Below are 17762 nucleotides of genomic sequence, written 5' to 3'. Positions count from 1 at the left end.
TGAGTCATCACTTCTGATTTGAATTAAGCCGTCTGTAGTAAACGGTCTGCTCCTCAAACCTCTGAAGGGTTCAATGACTTCATGCTTACTTTACATTAAAGTTGGACAACATAGCAAATGTCCATGCCATAGATGGAGACACAGCTATTGTATTTAATTACACGTTCTTCTGAGGATGGGTGTGTTGCAGAACTTCTTCCATCAGGGTGCATACCATTGTATGAAAGATGACAAATGCAGTTTGCGAAACCCTGTTTGCTTTTGAAGCTAACCTTTAGGTTACCTGCTGGAAGAGGCTACCATTAGCTAATGTAGCATTCTTCAGTAGAAAAAGATCTAGTGTGTGAAGAAACAAGATATTTAATGACCTGAGTACTAGGTGTCAGGCTTGACCTTTTTGCTCCTTGGGCAGTTCCAGATGAAACTACTAGCTCCAGGGTTCCTGGATGTGACAGTATTATTAATTGAAGATAGAGTGGCCTCGCTTAGATGAAGGCAAATAAGTAAAATGAGTGTTCAGGAGCTCTTGTCAGCAGTTTTTCTTTCCCCTTCATATTCTTCATATTACCTGTGAAGCTGGTAAGTTGGAAGTTGGAAAATCTAACATCAGTCCTTGCTGCGTCTTGAGCCTGAAGGTAAACTTGAGATCTGGAGACATTTTTTTGGAATATGGTAATGTCAGCGCTCACGACTGAGAACAGAAGCCATAGAAATGCAAAGTCTTATGTTTTCAGGAAGAATATGAGCAAGGCTTAGCCAACTTAATGGCTTGCAGAAACCCCAAGTGTCTCAAGTTTTTGTGTGTAGTTGAAAATCCACAGTTTAAAACACATTCTCGCCACCTTCTCATTACTGTAGTTAGTAGGCTGTCCATTGAATGTTTTTTATGTTTTTTATATCTACTTTTTTTACTGTTCAGTTGAAGCTGAGTTTACTGGCATGTTTTTGTTAAATTTGCTCTTCCTTATTTAAGAACAGAGACATATTTTGCCTGCTTGTAATTCTCACAGCTGTTGCAATGTCTCTCCATTGTTGGTGCACAATTAGAACCAGTTTATACCAAGTTTCCTGTACTGGGTCTGGGATTATACTTGACAGATCATTTTAACTTTTGTATGGTGGTTGTCTTATTCGGAGAGCTGCTGTGTGACTCTCAGCTGTATAGCAACATCTTTAGACTATGGAAGAAATTAAGGATGCTTCCTCATCAAGAGACGATACAGATATTAGTGAAAGGCCATTTAATGGGTGCGCTATAGCTCCATTCACTTTTATTGATAAGATTATGGTGTGTAACATACTCTTCACTTTCTTTCCCCTCCAATTTACAGAGTAACTGATAGTGGACACCTTCACTTCCTACAATGTCTCAGAGATCCGGACTGGAAGATCCGGAGAGATACCTCTTCGTGGATAGGGCTGTAATCTACAACCCTGCCACCCAGGCTGATTGGACTGCTAAAAAGTTGGTGTGGATTCCTTCAGAGCGCCATGGTTTTGAGGCAGCCAGCATCAAGGAGGAAAAAGGGGATGAAGTGTTGGTCGAACTGGCAGAGAACGGAAAGAAAGCACTAGTCAATAAAGATGATATTCAGAAGATGAATCCTCCCAAGTTCTCTAAAGTGGAAGACATGGCAGAATTAACCTGTTTAAATGAAGCCTCTGTATTGCATAATTTAAAGGATCGGTATTACTCTGGGCTCATCTATGTAAGTACTAATTATTAGATTCATTATGGGTGCTAATTCAGCTGAACTTACCTGGTTCCCATTCCTTTACTTATCTGACATGTAGAAAGCGGGTCTTGGCTCTGATTTCGATAGCCTAAATACTTTGTGATTAGTCCAGGGTCTTTTTCCATGCTGTGTACAGGTCAAGAACTCTGTTGTCATAAAACATATAATAAAAAATTCTCCTGTGGAAATAATTCTGCAAGCATCTTTCAAAAATAGAATGCTAAATGGCAACTCTGGGTGCTTAGCTCATGCCACTCATTAGAGCACTTGCCTCAGACATGCTTAACTGATACAGGGAATAGTATCAAATGGCTTGTTTGAGCTGACGAGAGATTACAAAACCTAACTTTGCTAAATTACTGTTGTTTAATTGCTCACATGAATAAGCATATATCTTGTTTTAACTTGCTGCGTATTAAAAATGATAATAAGAGGCTATGCTATTATTTAAAAGCTGAAGTTGGAGAGTGCTAGGAATGCAAAATGTCTTTTTGGAATCTAATATCAACTTAGTGGGCCAGGAAAGAATGTGTTCAAGTGCTTAAAATAAACAAATATGATAAAGCTTTCTTTTTTCAGTGGTTTTTGAAGCACTAATTGGAACATCTGGCTTATAGATCTTTCTGTAGAGTTAGGAATCACCACACCATTGATGCTGCTTTTGACCCCCTTCTTTCCATGTTAAATGAGCGTCTGTGGCGTACAGTTGAGAGTAGCTCCTTGTCTCTTGGCAAACGGATTGCATAGTGACTTGTTGAGTCAGAGTATCATTAAGAGCTACAAGTAGACTTTCAATCTTAAAAGAAACTGGAACATCTGCTTAAATGTTTGGCTCATTTTAATAAACACTTGTTCTGAAGCTTAAATCCACTTTATTTAGTTCCGCTAGTTAGTTGGCTCACGTTCCCTTCCCTTAGGTATTAATGGGATGCCTTTTCTGCTTGGCCCTTGGTAATATATGGACTTATTAAAGAATATTTTGAAGTTGCATATAATTTTGTATTTGTACTTTTTTGTCAGTTTCCTATGTGGATTTTTGGTTTTTAGCCTTCCAAGGCCTTACACTGAGATCCTTACAGCAGAGCTCAGCAAAAAACACTTCTGGAATGATTCCTGCAAGCTTATAAGTAAACTAATTGGATAATTAGTAAGGACTGGATTGAAAATGAAAAGTAAACAAGTTGATAGGTCAAAAGTTTTCAGCATATGTATCAATCATAATGCTAGTTGTTATGAAATCCATTACAACTGTTATAACCCTATTTCATTAGGAAGGTTAAAAGCTGAAGGCCTTAAATGTCAAAGCAAGCTCTAGTCCAAGGACTCCATACAGTAAACATGGCCACAAATGCTTCTCGAGGATGGCGTCAAATTAAAAAAGTCTACTTTGTGAAAGGCTGGCTTATCATATACGTGGAATTTTAAGTGATACGCTATGGGTGACTTACCTTTTTTCTTCCTCCCCCTCCACTTCCCATAAAGGTGCTTTCTGCTTTCATTCTTTAACTGTTGAGGCAGACTTTAAACCTTGGTTCCTTGGCATTGAGATGCTGCTGTCACATAGGAGGATTACTGCATCTGTCTATTACTAATGACCTCCCCGCCCCCGAGCTGGAAGAAGTTGGTTGGGATCAAGAAGCTAATGGATTTGTTGGCCTCAACTGTAGGTCTGAGCTACAGGAACATTGCTGGAGGGTGCTACTGTTACCAAGAATAATGTTTCTATGCTGCTGTAATAATGGCTTCTTGTTTGAAATTAAAACTCTGCTTATTTCTTGAAGGGAGAGAAAAAGCAGTTGTGACTACTATTAGAGTAGAGGTTGAATGCTGGCAAAGATCACTAGGCCATAGAGAGAAACTTCACCAAGAACTTGAGATGGTGGGGTTTTTAGTGCGGTTCTGGCAAGGATCTCTGTGAGGGATCCCTAAACTTCTTGAACGTGGCACTATCAGTGCTGCTGCTGAGGGTGCAGCCTGGAGTGATTCCCATTGCCCGTGTATCCTGCTGATGTTCCCGTGGTGTAAAAAGAGCCCGAGTTAACTGAGCTGATGAAGTGAATGATAGTGGTTTGGCCATGACAAGAATCATTTAAAGGTATGTTTTGATTTCCAGATAGTACTCTTATAATAACCAAACTGAAGTCTTATATTTTGGTGTTAGTCTCAAGTAGTTAACATGGAGATGGTGAATCTGTTTTGGTTTCCTGTAACTCACAATAGGCAGCATGCAGCGTTGCCTTTCAAGGAAGTAGAAGATGAAAGGCTGTCAACTGAAGCAGATACATGTTTCCTTTCAATCCCTAGAAAGGAAACAATCAAGCTGAGGGATTTGGTGAGTGGGTCTAGTCATAGGTCTATAATCTACCTCTCCAAGATGACACTATGACACTGCTGGAGGAACAGAGGTCTGACTAAAGCTAGCTAGTGCCAGTCGGCATGACCTGGGCAGTGATCCTCACTTCATCAAGAAGAGTTTCAAGTAACATCTAAGTGGGGATGGCGAGGAGTTTCTGGAACTTCTAGCATTTCTAATGTCTGCCAGTTGGCAGGATCTTGGCCTCTCAGTTGGGTTATCACTGTGCTGTGGGAGATGAACACAAATGGAGAATCTGGAAGACCAGTGGCTTGTAGAAGCATGATGTCAGTGCTTGGTCCTGTTTTTATTTCTGGTCTGTTCACGACAGCACAGAAGGTGAAAGGTAGCAGGACTTGTACAAGAACTGCTGGGAAGAATGGCCGTAATTGTAGTGATTGATCCCAGTTTTGCTTTGGAGATGAAATAACTTCGTTTCTTGCTCCACTTTTAACATCACCTATTCCATTTCTTGCCACAAGGTTTATTTTGAGTGTAACTGAACAGTATGTTAAAATTCTTTCCTAAAGAAACTATACTATCTTTGCAAAGTCCTCTGAAGTATACTAGATAGATATGGATATATATATATATTCATGCCTGAGGATGGGGCAAATCTGTCATTATGAATTGTTGTACTTTTCTCCTTAACCCATCAATGACTAAGCATGATCCTGCAGAATCTCAAAGTCATCTCAGATGATTTCTGCTCATGTTTGAGGCTTGGTTTTCATCAAGTGCAAGTGTTGGTTCTGGCAAGGTGCAGCCATCTCCGGCAGGTTTTTCTTTTTCTCTCATTCATTCTAGCTTTGGTAGGAGTTTTCACTCTTCGTTGTGTTTCATAGCTGACTTTTTCCAAATTCTGTGCTTTTCTAGGTATTTCTTATGGCAGGGATGTATCATTTGGGTCACTAATACTCTAAACTGGTCTCATGTCTTGCTGTACTGGCAGCTTCTCATGGATTTTGGTTACCTTAACTGCCAATTCTTCAGCTTCATATAAAACTTAACTATTCTGTCTGCTCAGCTTTAGAGTGGCCAGCGTTAGCACTAGCTTCAGTGTGTATTTAGCAATATCCTTCATAGCTGTAGATCAGACACTGGAGGTAGTTCATTGTAAGGGTACCCAGAAGGAATACCCAAAGGCTTAGGAGGTCCTTGGAAGATTTGGAATGAACGTGATTTTGCTCAGACTGGTTTTGTGTGGCTTTTTTAATATCCTTATACCATGATGAACAGAGATCTCTCTGGGGGCAGTGTTTTAAGAAAGGAGTCCAGTCGTCAGAGGTTTTGGGTCACTGAGGTTTGTAGCCTGAGTGAGGAAACATCTCTGTTTATAAAAGACCTGCATGTAAAATGCAACTGTGAAGCCCTAGATCTTGGTTTCTACTTAAGTAGTGTCAGCAAAATACGATTTTCAGGTGGAGGGGGGATAATTTTTGAATCAGAAAATGAAATGCAGACATCCACTGGAAAGAGTGGATGTTAAGGGTCCATCAGCTTTGAATGCTAATAAGTTCAAGACTGTTGTTGCCTTAATGCTTTGTGACAAGCTGTGATAGCCAAGATTACTGCTGCAGTAATTCTCCTTGTCATGAAGTTCAGGGTTTCTCGTGAACCAGCTTCCAAACTCTTCATGGTCCAATATGGTATCTGAACGCAGGAAATCACCGATACCAGTTTTTCAACTGCTGTGCTGTAAGCTGCAGAGGTTCAGTTTTGCTTGTGGCTCAGAGGTTTGTGGTGTCAGTTTGCTGTTGGGGGTGTGTGTGTGAAGCCCAGCTGAAGAAGTGACTTTGGCTGCCCAAGCTATAGCTGTCCCCTTCAGTTGGAGTCCTGGGAAAAGGGAGACGCTCGAAATGGGTCTCTGGTTTTGGTGGGAAGGGATGGGAGTGGCAGGAGAGATAAACAAGAAGGAGGGTTTAGTCTGAAAATAAAGTGCTAGGAGAACAGATGCTACATTTGGCAACATGGGGGGGAGAAAAGCTCAGTTGCTTTGATGGAAAGCTACAAATAAGGTCTGAAAGCTGCAAAGGAGTTTCTGGTGTAGGAAGAGGCATTTTCTCCATCTTGATCTCTCTGCATTTCAATATCAACAATGTATTAGCTTCAGTGTCTATTCAGAAAGCTTATATGTAGGCATGTCAGTTATGTTCAAAAATAGGCTTCTACTCAAAGTTTACTACCTAATTTGACTCATATGGCTGATCTGAAGGAAAGAACTGTCCGTATTTTTTTTTTTAAGTATTTAAATTGTCTTTCACCATGTTGTTTTCTTTGCACTTGGAAGAGAGAGTGGCTAGTTAATGTGCAGTCCGAGAATCCTTTTCTTTCACTTCAGAACAACATGATTCTCTTTTTTTCTTTTAACTCTGAATGTAAATTTTGAGATATGCTATATCGCTCCTAGAACTGCAAAAAGCAAAGTGGTCAGGAGTGTTCCTGATCATTCTAAATAATGCTGTGTTAGGCAGCATTCTGTGTATAACTTCATTAGTGTTTTGAATTTTAAGTCTATTAAAAGCATTTCAGTTAATCAAAATGCAGCTGGTTGCATAGATCAGGAATGTAAATACCTCATTTCTACCTAAATGGAAAGCAACTTGTTCTTGATATTGCAGACGCTGGCTGGAATTGGAATAAATAAGCTAATGACTTTTAATGCTTGTAAGTCAGGGATAGGTGACACTTTTTCCAGCAATTTAAAGCTCTGCTTTTGTCAGTACTGCCTTTGATGACAAGACTGACCCTTCCATTTCCCTTTTAAAGCATATTTTAAATCTTTACATGTTCCTACATACTCTGTGGATTAATGTAAAAACATAACCTTATGCTCATCTTGTTAGCAGAAGTATTTTCTTAAACCAAAATAGGTTTCTTGCTAAGTGCACTAGCAAACACAAATAGGATGGATCCTGTAGAGGTCTGACACACTTTACTGATTTTTCCAGAAAAGTATAACATCCAAGTTGCAGATGGCTGTATTTTAATGGTCTGACTGGTAAATGCAGACCAATATCTGAAAAGTTCCTGGACCAATGGCATGTTGTGCGCTCAGTGGATCTATAAATGTTCCGGTTTGTTATCTTTTCTAACTGAAAAAAGATGTTGCAGGACCAGAAGTCTATCTTGTGCAGTCAAAAAGTTCCTGTACCCAGTGCAGTAAGATGGGGTGAAGGAATTGCTCACTCAAACATAGGCTGTAATTAACCTACAGTAAAAACCTAAGATATTAAAAAATCCAATGAGCTTTATAAAATCTGTTTAAAAAAAATGTTGCTGTTGCCATATCTGTTCTAGTCCTCGCTCTCCTGGAAGAAGTCCATTGCCCGCAGTTGATTATATTGTAGCTTACCAATACCGCTATAAATCATTGCAATTACTACTTAAATGCTTCCTGACCTCATTCAGTCAGAAAGATTAAAATTAATAGAATTTCTGAAACACTTGACTTCTATTAACCCATGTCAGTATTCAGAGGGCCTCTTGCTTTGGTGTGGCTGTGTGTGGGATGTTCCCCTGGAGCTGTCTGTTGCTGGTGAGCCCATGACCTACGTTTGGGTGCTCAGCTAGAAGATTTCAGATGGGGACATGTGGCACAAATTGCGTGTGTGCTGTAGGTGAAGTCAAGTTAGAGATGACTGGTTTTGCTTTTCCTTGAGGAAGGACAAAAAGACGGTGAAGCACCCTTGAGGAAGGGGTTAGGTTCAACTTCAAAGTCCTCCAAACTCTAATGAACTATGCATTATCTTCCCCGCCCACTCCTCCACTTTTTTTTGTCTTAGCAAAGACTTTTTCAAAAGGGTTGGAAACTGTTTATGTAAGGCTTGAGAGCTTCTGGAACCTCGCTGCTAATTATTGCTCTCCGTGTACATGCCTACTGCGTTTTCTTTCTACCAGTAGAGAAGAAAGCATGCTTACTATTGTGCAATTAAAAATACGTCAGCAGATATTTTTTGATAATTACAAATGCTAGTTTCATTTTTTTTTAATGTACTTTCCATTTTATTGGGGCAGAAGAGGGAAAGAATGAGAAATATGCTGTAGTCCCCAGTTCCAGGGCCTGCTGTGGGTGGAAGCTCTTCTAAAAGTGCACTCGAGGAGCTATCTATAACCTGTTTCTTCTCTTAAGCTGCTGCCTCCTGTGAGGCCAGAGCATAACCTAGAACAATCTGTGTTATTATATAAGCTTCTGTGTTCTAATTGCTTTAATTTTCCTGCTGGTCCAGTTGGGAATGTTTCACGTTACCGAGTATCAAAGACTGGTGTTCAAAGAACCTGTAAGAAATGGAGTTTGTTACTCAATTTCATCTTTTCCTTCACGAAAACCAGTCACGGGGTCTAGTACCTAATATACGGCAGAAGAAATGCTGGGTTTCAAATTGTAAGGGCTGCTTTGACACAAGAACTTGTTTTTAAATTAACTCTGATTTTTTGGAAGACTCATAAATGTGGTCAAGTTGAGAGAGTTCTGTCTAGGGCTTTACTTTTGTTAGAAATGTCTGAAGGATTTTTGGGAAGTGAATCCTTGCCCTCAGGCAAGCAGATGTATGAAAAAGTACATGTTATTGTCAAATATTCTGTTTCTATATAAAATGGTAGTTTATCAGCCTAAAAGCGTTCAATAATTTGGATTGTGGGCTTCTGTTCAAGCGCTCAGTGGAATGCACTGTGTTGTAAGACACCCCTTCGAGCTGTGTGCCTGCATCAGAAGTCACAGGTAGGTCACTGTAGGCCGTCTGTAGAGCAGTCAAGCTCTGACATGCAGCTATGCAGGAGCCTTGTGAAGGGATATGAATACTCTTCTGGCCCTGGTGCAACGTAAGATCGTGTTTTATGTGTTAGCAGTTGCTGTGGCTGAAGCAGTCATGCTGTCTGAGTGGCTGTGACACTGAGCCTGTCTGTCTCGGGGAGGTGGTGAGCTGACTGAGCAGGAGAATAACCTGAACTGCTGATACCATGTTGGGTTTTTCTGTCTTTAAACACATAACCTGAAGGCTATAAATGTGAAAATACAGTACTGGTGAGCCTCTCGTCTTCAGTGTTAGTGGTAGAGACCATCCATAGGCAAGTCTTCTAAAGTCTGGGCTGTGCTTTTTCTTTAATAGAAGGTATGTGTTGTGCTCGTGCACGGATTTTACTCTTCAATTGCCCTGAATAACAGTCAGTGGCTCTTGTCCCCCACCCTCTGCCACAGCCAAGCTTCCCAGTATTCCACACGAGGTTCCTCACCCTTGATGGCACCCTTGACTCCAACTTCCTGGGTACCAAAAGGACATAGTGGATTTTTTTTATCTAGCAGTTTGGGCTTGTATAGAGATGTCTGGGATAATTTCTGGGTTTCTTGGGTTGGTGGTGCGGGGGCTGCTGCGTGGCCCCTCTGCCTGGAGAGGAGGTGGGCGGTAACTGGGGATTAGCTGCTGTGCAGAGCAAAGATTGTGTGTCCTACCATGGGCCACGGCCTCCCTTTGCTCCCTCTGAGCCTGAAGAGGTGCCTGCCCTCCTTCAAGGCTAGAATTCAGGATTGGATAACTGCTTCATTTAGGGGGAAAAGCTAGTACATGAGAGAGTGACATCAAGCTCGGAGGACTTAATAGGTTTTGGAGTGTGGAAGGTGGGTCTGTAACCTCAGGAAGTGAAACCAGACAAGAAAATGCTTTGATGATGCAATTTATCAATCTGGAGAATGTGCTCTACTCCATTATTATATGGGTGCTTCTTAAAACATGTATTGCTTTCTAGGCTAGAAACTGCTGGTTTATATTTCAGGTAATAATAGGAGATGTCTGGATACTTCAGCTTAATTATTTATGTAGTAATAGAGTAAATCTGTCACTTTCTATATTTGAAGAACTGGAGATAAATGTTGATCCTGGGTACTAAGGTGATGCAAACTGATAGTTACAAATTCCAAAAATTTACCTGCATCTTCCTAATGTGCTCTGAAGTGATGTTTTAAAGAGCCCTCTTGATGTTGCAGCAGGAGGAACCAACCTAACAGTCATAACAGTGTATTCCTTGATGCAGGAACTGTAAAGCTGAGCTATTAATCTAAGGAACCGTACAAGGCTTTTGACACTAATACCAGCATATGTGTATACACAGTGAAGGTTTGATATGATTTTAAGGGAAGACAGACCATGAAAACCTTTCTTGCTGTGGAGCCCACACTCCAAATTTAGAGCTTAAATTCCCATGTGCTTTCACCTGGAAATAAGGCACTCTATTTGCCGGTAGTTCACTTCCATATATTTCTTTCTCAGGTTGCTTACTGCTAGGAATATAACGTAGTTTTCAAATAGGCCAGTGCCAGGAACCTGAACTCTGCAGTCTGGGATGGCTTACCAAAATCCAAATTACTAAATGATGTACTACTGGATAAAGGTTTGTAAGCATCTGGAAACATTCAAACTCTGCAATTAGTGTCCTGAAGGAGAGTTTGTATAACAAACCTCTGTCGGAGCACTGCTTTACTATTTGTGTCTGGAGCCTTGCCTAGAGAGTGTGCATTCCAACATATCTTATTGCTGTTGGTTGATATTGTCTATATCCTGTTCCTCAGCAAGGCAGAAATGTGTGTTTCAAGCAAGTAGCTTGTTGGCAGCTGATCCCATGATCTCAAGGTGAATAAGCATCTTTACTTGCCTTTAAGTTTTTAATAGACGAATCTACCTCTGTCAGCTGAAAAATTAATGAAATCTGGTTCTTCATACAGGCTGGCTAATTACTGTAGCTCTTCAGTGCTCCATCCTAACTGTAATTCAGAGCTGAGGGTTTTGGCAGAGTCCATGTACTGCAGAACAGAGAGGAGGCACAGGGCATCACTCTGCCTCTTCTGTGTGTCTGGAAGCTCTGGGCGTCTGTGACAGTTATGTGCAGTATTTATTAAGTAGGGTGTCCATTTGTAAGGCAGGTGTGTAAGTATTCCTGTTAATTCTTTCTATGACTAGTCACCAAGAACCTTTTAAAGGTGTGTAAAACAATCTCAGCCTACTTTTAATTTCTTCAGTTTGCACGCAGAAAGCCCATACCTCTAATCTGCTGTCTTAGATATAGTAATATACTTGTAGTGTGAGACTTGCAGTTATGAAATAGCTGTATAAAGTTTATGTACCACTCACCTCCCTCCCAATTAACTTTGACTCAATAAAAGCATCCCTTCTGTATTTATATGCCTACCAAGCCATGAAAACAACCCACCAGTATGTTCATATTTTGTTTTCTGCAATAGACGATGGTCAGGAAATTTGGGAGTGTTGTGGGAGAACTTGGTTCCATCTTCCCTTGAATAAATTAAGGCTTTACAGCGTGGTGATGTTTTGAAGAAAGTGTGATTTTTTTTTTTTTTTAATTTTTTTTTTGAGTTCTGCAGGAAAATGGCAGGAGAGTGAACTGAGTGACAAATGTGCAGGAAAACAAGATGTTGGAGTTCAAGGTGCTGTATGTGAAGAGCTATGTCATGACGCAGACTTAATGGTTGAGGATAAAATCCTATCCTTTAGATTTAATTTCAAATAAATGAACGCCAGCACTGGTGAAACTATAGAATTTTGTGCTTCATAACTTCAGTTTTGGCCCTGTTCAATATAAAGCCTCTTAAATACCCTTTTCACGTACTCAGGGCTTCTGTGGGTCTCTGTCTAGATTGGCTGAGTTACATCAGCATCTAGCTGGACTCTGCTTATTCTGAGCATTCCGGGTTCACTGATCTATCCAAGTACTGCATTGGAAATAGTCTAGAAAGGCTTCCAGGTTAGGTATCATCACTAGAGGTCTGAAGGATTGTTACGTTTGTTTTTATAAATTATTAATTCTTTGTGTAGCTAAATAGTGATAACATTTGCTCCATGTCTGTGTTGGGGAAATAAACAAAAGGAAGGGGATAGGAAGGAAGGATAATCTTCAAGTAGCTGTTCTTATCCTAGCACTTAACTTTGTGTTGTGTGTTGGATTGTTTTGGTTTTTTTTAACTTACTAGATCAGTTTATTCATGTCTGGGGAAGGTCAGTGATACTGGGGGAAAAAAACCAACAACTCTCCTTTGTGACCAAAACAACTGATAAAAGCTTTACATGAATTTGCAGAGAAATAGAGGTGTTGCACTTGAAAGAGAGCAGATAGTACCTACAGCAGGACCTTACAGCGTAACCATCCATCACTGTTTAGAGAGTTCCCGTCTGCAGTAAGATGCAGAACAGCAGCCCGTGGAGGTAAACTGCACGTCTCTGAGGCTGGTGGGTAAAAATCAGACCAAGGCTCAGAAGTGCTGCTGGATGAGAGAGTCCAGAATCATTCTGGAGGAAAGGGATCTGCTGGCTTAAGCAGATGTTCCTGCCCTTGCACTGGTCAGAGGGTGTTTGGACAGATTTGGAAATGGACTTTGGCTGTGTGAATTCTGCTCATGACCAGATTTCCTCTGCAGTCAGCAATAAACAAGTCTTTTTTTTTTCCATTAGATGTGGCTGTGGAGGAGAAACACGGCAGAGGTGCTGTTCAGTGATTCTGAGCTGGTGATCGTATGATGGGCTTGGTGGATGTGTGCCTTTCTTCTGGTTATCCTTATATGAAGGCTAGAATGGAAATCAGGCTTGTGGTAATTCTTGATGCCTTCGTGTCACCCATAGTAATTGTAGATGAATGGGGTGACCCAGTTGAGCACAACAGGGAAGATGGGTGGTAGGAATGTAGATCCAGTATTTATCAGCTAATTGGTTCCTTGGTCATTTGGACCATGCTATTAAAATAATTGTCCTGCCTTCCCTGTCCCCTACAGTATCACTGGCGGCCATGAAGGAGCTTGGTCAGGGAATCGATTCTATTACCAACCAATTCTTTTTGAAATTTATTTTGAGTAGTATCCAGCTGGATAAGTTACTGCAAGGGCACCGGTGCTGGCAAGAGGGACAGTGGTAGGAACATGAGGCTGGGAGGAACTGCCCACTCGCCAACAGACTCGCGTTTACATTGAGTTAATGACTGATAAGTTGTTCTTTATGCTTGGGTCAGTTGACCTGATAACATCTGTTTCCTTTCTCTTGAGAAATAAATACCTTATTACCAAGGATGTCTGGCTGAGTAAGGCACTGCAGGTGCTTATCATCCGGCAGATCGGACCTGAATATTTTCCTGTAAGGACATAAGATGTCCTTATGTCAGGACATCTGGCATAAAACCAGGTTCTCTTTCTTTACTGATGGTGCTGCTGACTCAATTCAGAGATCACCTTCTCTCTGTCTTTCCAGCATCCCTTGTAGGTGTAGAAAGAACAGGACACCTTTTTCTTCAAATAGAATCTTTTATATAATTAAAAAAAAAAGACAGATCAGGAATTTCAGCTACTTTGTTCATACAAATGTAGCAGAAATTTTTTTTTAAATCAACGAATGTTATAAGAATCATGAGTTATCTACTTAATAATGTAGGCCCTCAACAGCTGTTAATGCTGTCTGCTTTCTGTCTCCATTCTTTCTCTCCTCTCAGCCTGCAAAGGTAAGAAACCCAGTTTTCCTGACATTCAGAAAGATACTGCGTTTCCATCAAAACGTGTCTCGCTTGCTAATGTTCCTATGCTAGTAAAGATGTGAATAATATTAGTGACCGAAAAGAATAAGTGTTCAAAGCACACAGTGAAATAAAGGTGAATAGAGAGATTTTGCTTTCTTAAAACCCATCAGCTCCAGTTGATTCTGAGAAGGCAAGAGCCACCCGGATGCCTTGGTTGAGGGGAAACACCACGGATGAGCTCTGGCTTTTGCATGGTGCAAAACTGCCTGAGTTTAACCTCTCATCCCTCCTAAGGACCGTACAGCCAGACTGCGTTCATCTGTCCCTCCCAGATAACACAGTGTGAGTGGCTGACTGTATGCATCTTTCTTTCACAGAATAACAGAATTGCCTGGGTTTGAAGAGACCTTTCAGATCGAGTCAAACCATCAACCGAACTCTGACAAAAACCATCACTAAACCATATCTCTAAGCACCGCATCTACCCATCTTTAACGCCTCCAGGGATGGTGCCTGAACCACTTCCCTGGGCAGCCTGTTCCAATGCTTAACCCTTTCAGTGTAAAAAAATCTTTCCTAATATCCATCCTAAACCTTCCCTGGTACAACTTGAGGCTGTTTACTCTTGTCCTATCGCCTGTTCCTTGGGAGGAGAGACTGATCCCCACCTCTTTACAACCTCCTTTCAAGGAGTTGTAGAGAGAAATAAGGTCTCCCCTCAGCCTCCTTTTCTTCAGGCTGAATGTATATTTATTATATTTTCTCCGGGATTTCATGTATATGACATGATAACTTCCTCACAAATAACTCCTATGGAACAGAGACTGAACTGTTCTAAAGTAGTCTTTGATACTTAATTCTCAGGGAAGTGTGGACCTGTATGTATCGTTTGCAATGTGTGCTCAATTTTGTAAAACTCAAGGCGTTTTTTGACTAAATGGAAGTGTCTCAATAAGAGTCAATGAAATAAGCAACATAACATTTGTTCTTCAGTCTCTTGATGGTGTAGTAGTCCTGGTAACTTCTGTTCAGCGTCAACTCTAAAAGCAGAGTGTGGAATGTCGTCTGCGGTGCCTGCTGCCAGGCTGCCCATCAGCTGGGCAGGGAATGACCTCTCCAGGAGGAGACTACTTTGGGATTGAGAAAGGCTGATGAGCAGGAAAGACATACAAATATGGAAAAAACCGTAGGATAGCAGAAATAACGGTGGCTGGAAATGGGCTTTTTCCAAATTAGTTACTGGACTAATTGAGGTTATTATAGTTCCTTCAAAAATGAGAAAATAACTTTGAATGCACATCTTACTGAAGGAGTTGAACATCAAAAGATATCCTAAATCCTGTAACTTGGCAAATGGAAGAGAGACTTAAATATCTGTGGGGAAAAAGATCAGATGCTCTACTTCATATTTACTCATGTTTATTATCTTTAAATTACTTTGTATGCAGGTAATTAAAGAGCCTTTTAAGAGAACTAGACACCACTAATTGGAATATAGCATGTACTTTGAGTTGCTCAACAAAATGGACCTTACTTTTGTTCTAAGATAAATATATAGGACCTGTGAAAAAAGTTTTCTGCTCTTTATGGTTCTGTTTCAGTACTCTTTACTAACAGAAATGTTTCTCATTTGTGTTTTTTTTTTTTTTTCTTTTAAGACCTATTCAGGGCTGTTCTGCGTAGTTATAAATCCTTACAAGAACCTCCCGATTTACTCAGAAAACATTATCGAGATGTACAGAGGGAAGAAGCGCCATGAAATGCCACCGCACATTTATGCAATATCTGAATCTGCGTATAGATGCATGCTACAAGGTAAGAATTAGTTAAGTGTTACTGAACAGTTAGTTGACAACTCTTTGTAATGTACCTAAAACTCAGGAGCTTCGTTATCCAGCTTTATGGTAATTTCTAACACAATCAGAATTTTATCTAATACTTAAAGGAGGGGGGAAAAAGCTTTCTTATCTAGAACCTTAAACTTGCAGAATATAATAACTTGGAGATTGACCCCTGTTGGCATACTCGTCTGACTTACTGAGGCACAGAAGCAAAATAACGCTAATAGGATGTGTTCTGTGCCAGCTGCTGGTGCTGAAAGTTATACTAGAAACACTTTCCTCTTTAAAAAAAAAAAAGAGATAAAATTCATGTCAAAAGACATTAGTGCGCTGGCTTTGAATGCAGTAAGAATGAAAAAGTGGGATTGAAAAGGGAACGCTAAAGTATGTTAAGGACTTGTCTCTCTAATTCTATCAAAATGTTGGTGTTTTGGCAGCTGACAAATAATCTGATGTGACAATGAAACAATAGCGTGTGCGAGTTCAAAAAGGGGTCAGGGAAATACTGAACCTTGAAGATTTTTTTTTTAGATTTATTTTTTTTTTTCCTCCAAACTGGTATAGGTCATGTCTGCAGTAGAACACAGAGTAAGTTTATGGTGGGCACGTGCTTTGAATTTTGGCTTTAAGGCTGTGCTGGACAAATATGAAAACTGTGAATTTGACATTATATAAATGTGTTGAAATAAACGTATGGTGTTCAACTTGTAAAACTGCACTTTGGACGTAGTACGTTAGAAACGCAGCTCATACTGTCCAATTTTGGTTCGTATTTAGGTGGCTGTTTTACTGGTCTGGACACACCGGCATCTAAAAAAAGTTGTATCTAAAAAAGCGTGTAATAAAGAGACAGGTCTGAAAAATTTCCCGTGTTTTCTGCTATAGACCTGGTCTAGCTGTGCTGGAAGTGGGTTAAAAGCTATTTGACCTACTTCACACAAACTAGGAAAACACTCTGCCACCAGGTTAACCAACCATTTAAATGTAAATCTTTTTGAAAAAAGACATTTCCTGTCTTGAAATAAATCACTGTAAGCGTTTCTTCAGTCGTGCCTTTGTCTCTAGGGCTGCTTAATAATAAACTCCAGGTTGCTGGATGGCCGAGTGCTCTTTCACCCCAGGAGAAACCACGCTGTTGTCACAGAGCAGGGTGATGCAGGGGCAAGCAATGGAAGAGCAGCAAATTGGGGTCACCAAGAGTCATCACACTTCTCAATGGATATTTGGGGCTCTGTTTTCACTTTTTTTTTTTAATAAAAGAAAAAAACCCTATGGCATCTTGACCAGAACAACGGCCTCCAACGGCTCAGATCAGGGGACCCTTAACAACAAGTGTATGTAGAAGAATAGAGCAAACTCTCAAGTTATTTTAAGGAGTTTATTCCTAGCAGTCTCAAGTGGTTTGTGGATAAGGGCTTCCCACTCTAAAAGCACAATATCTTTTGAAATTGTTTCAAGAACTTCTGAAAAGTTCTTGAGACCAATGTCCTCTAATAAAGTAAGTCAATGTCAGTAGTTATCGCATGCAGGTGCTCTATATTTTTGGTCACGTACCACGGTAATACTGATTTCTATCTCTGGAGATCTTGCTACAAGTACAAGTTTTACTATTTTTGGAAGATGAAATGAGAAAAAAAAAATAATTCATGTGACATTTGTTTACAGTCTTGTTTTCTTTCTATACTTTATATATATATAGGTTCATATTTTGTATCAAATCTTTGCTTGTGTCTTTCTGTGCTTGCTTTCTTTTTGATTTTGATTGTCTGAATTCTTTTCACTTGAAAGAACGAAGCCATAGATTGGAATAAGAATAGATGAAAAGTGTGCAACAGGATCAAATTATTAGGGAATAACTTCAAGGTTAACTAAATCTACGCTTCTAGTGCCCTTCACCTGCACAGAGCTACTCCCTGTGTATTTAGGGAGTAATTGCAGTCAGGCAGTGAACTTTACATTGATGGCTTGCCTCCACAACTGCATTGCCAAGGATAAGTACAAACTCTAGAACAAGCATTAGCAGTTTTGTGCTTGGCAAATATTTTACTAAGCAAACTGTTCTTGCCTGATTGGGTTGGATCAGAGGAAGAGACAAACCGTGCCGCGTCTGAGTTTATAACGCACTTACGAAACTCTTTGCAGACATTGCTTCCTTTAGGAGGGAGGCGATATGCAGGCTTGGAGATAGGCTTGCGTGAAGTATGAGGCTTGCTGCTGTTTGTAGTAGTGATTTTATACAATCACCCTGCCTTTACATAGCCTTGTGAAAGAGTGATCAGTCCTGTTGAGAATGACTAGTGAGCATTCGTGTAAAGCGGGCACCAACAC

At 40.4% G+C, this 17762-nt stretch overlaps 1 protein-coding gene across 2 annotated transcripts in view; it reads left to right on the top strand.

The window, feature by feature from the left end:
* MYH10 (myosin heavy chain 10) overlaps window positions 1-17762 on the top strand; it is a 110360-nt gene that overhangs the window by 1434 nt on the left and 91164 nt on the right. For both annotated transcript variants that reach the window (XM_074608179.1, XM_074608178.1), the window contains exons 2-3: window positions 1332-1709; window positions 15252-15408. In XM_074608179.1, coding sequence (XP_074464280.1) covers window positions 1365-1709; window positions 15252-15408 — 502 coding nt within the window. In that variant the 5' untranslated portion in view covers window positions 1332-1364. The remainder of the gene's footprint in view (window positions 1-1331; window positions 1710-15251; window positions 15409-17762) is intronic.

The sequence above is a fragment of the Larus michahellis genome, chromosome 14, assembly GCF_964199755.1.
Source record: "Larus michahellis chromosome 14, bLarMic1.1, whole genome shotgun sequence".
Lineage (NCBI taxonomy): Eukaryota > Metazoa > Chordata > Aves > Charadriiformes > Laridae > Larus > Larus michahellis.
Note: the sequence above shows the minus strand (reverse complement) of the source record. Positions and strands in the feature narration are given on the sequence as shown.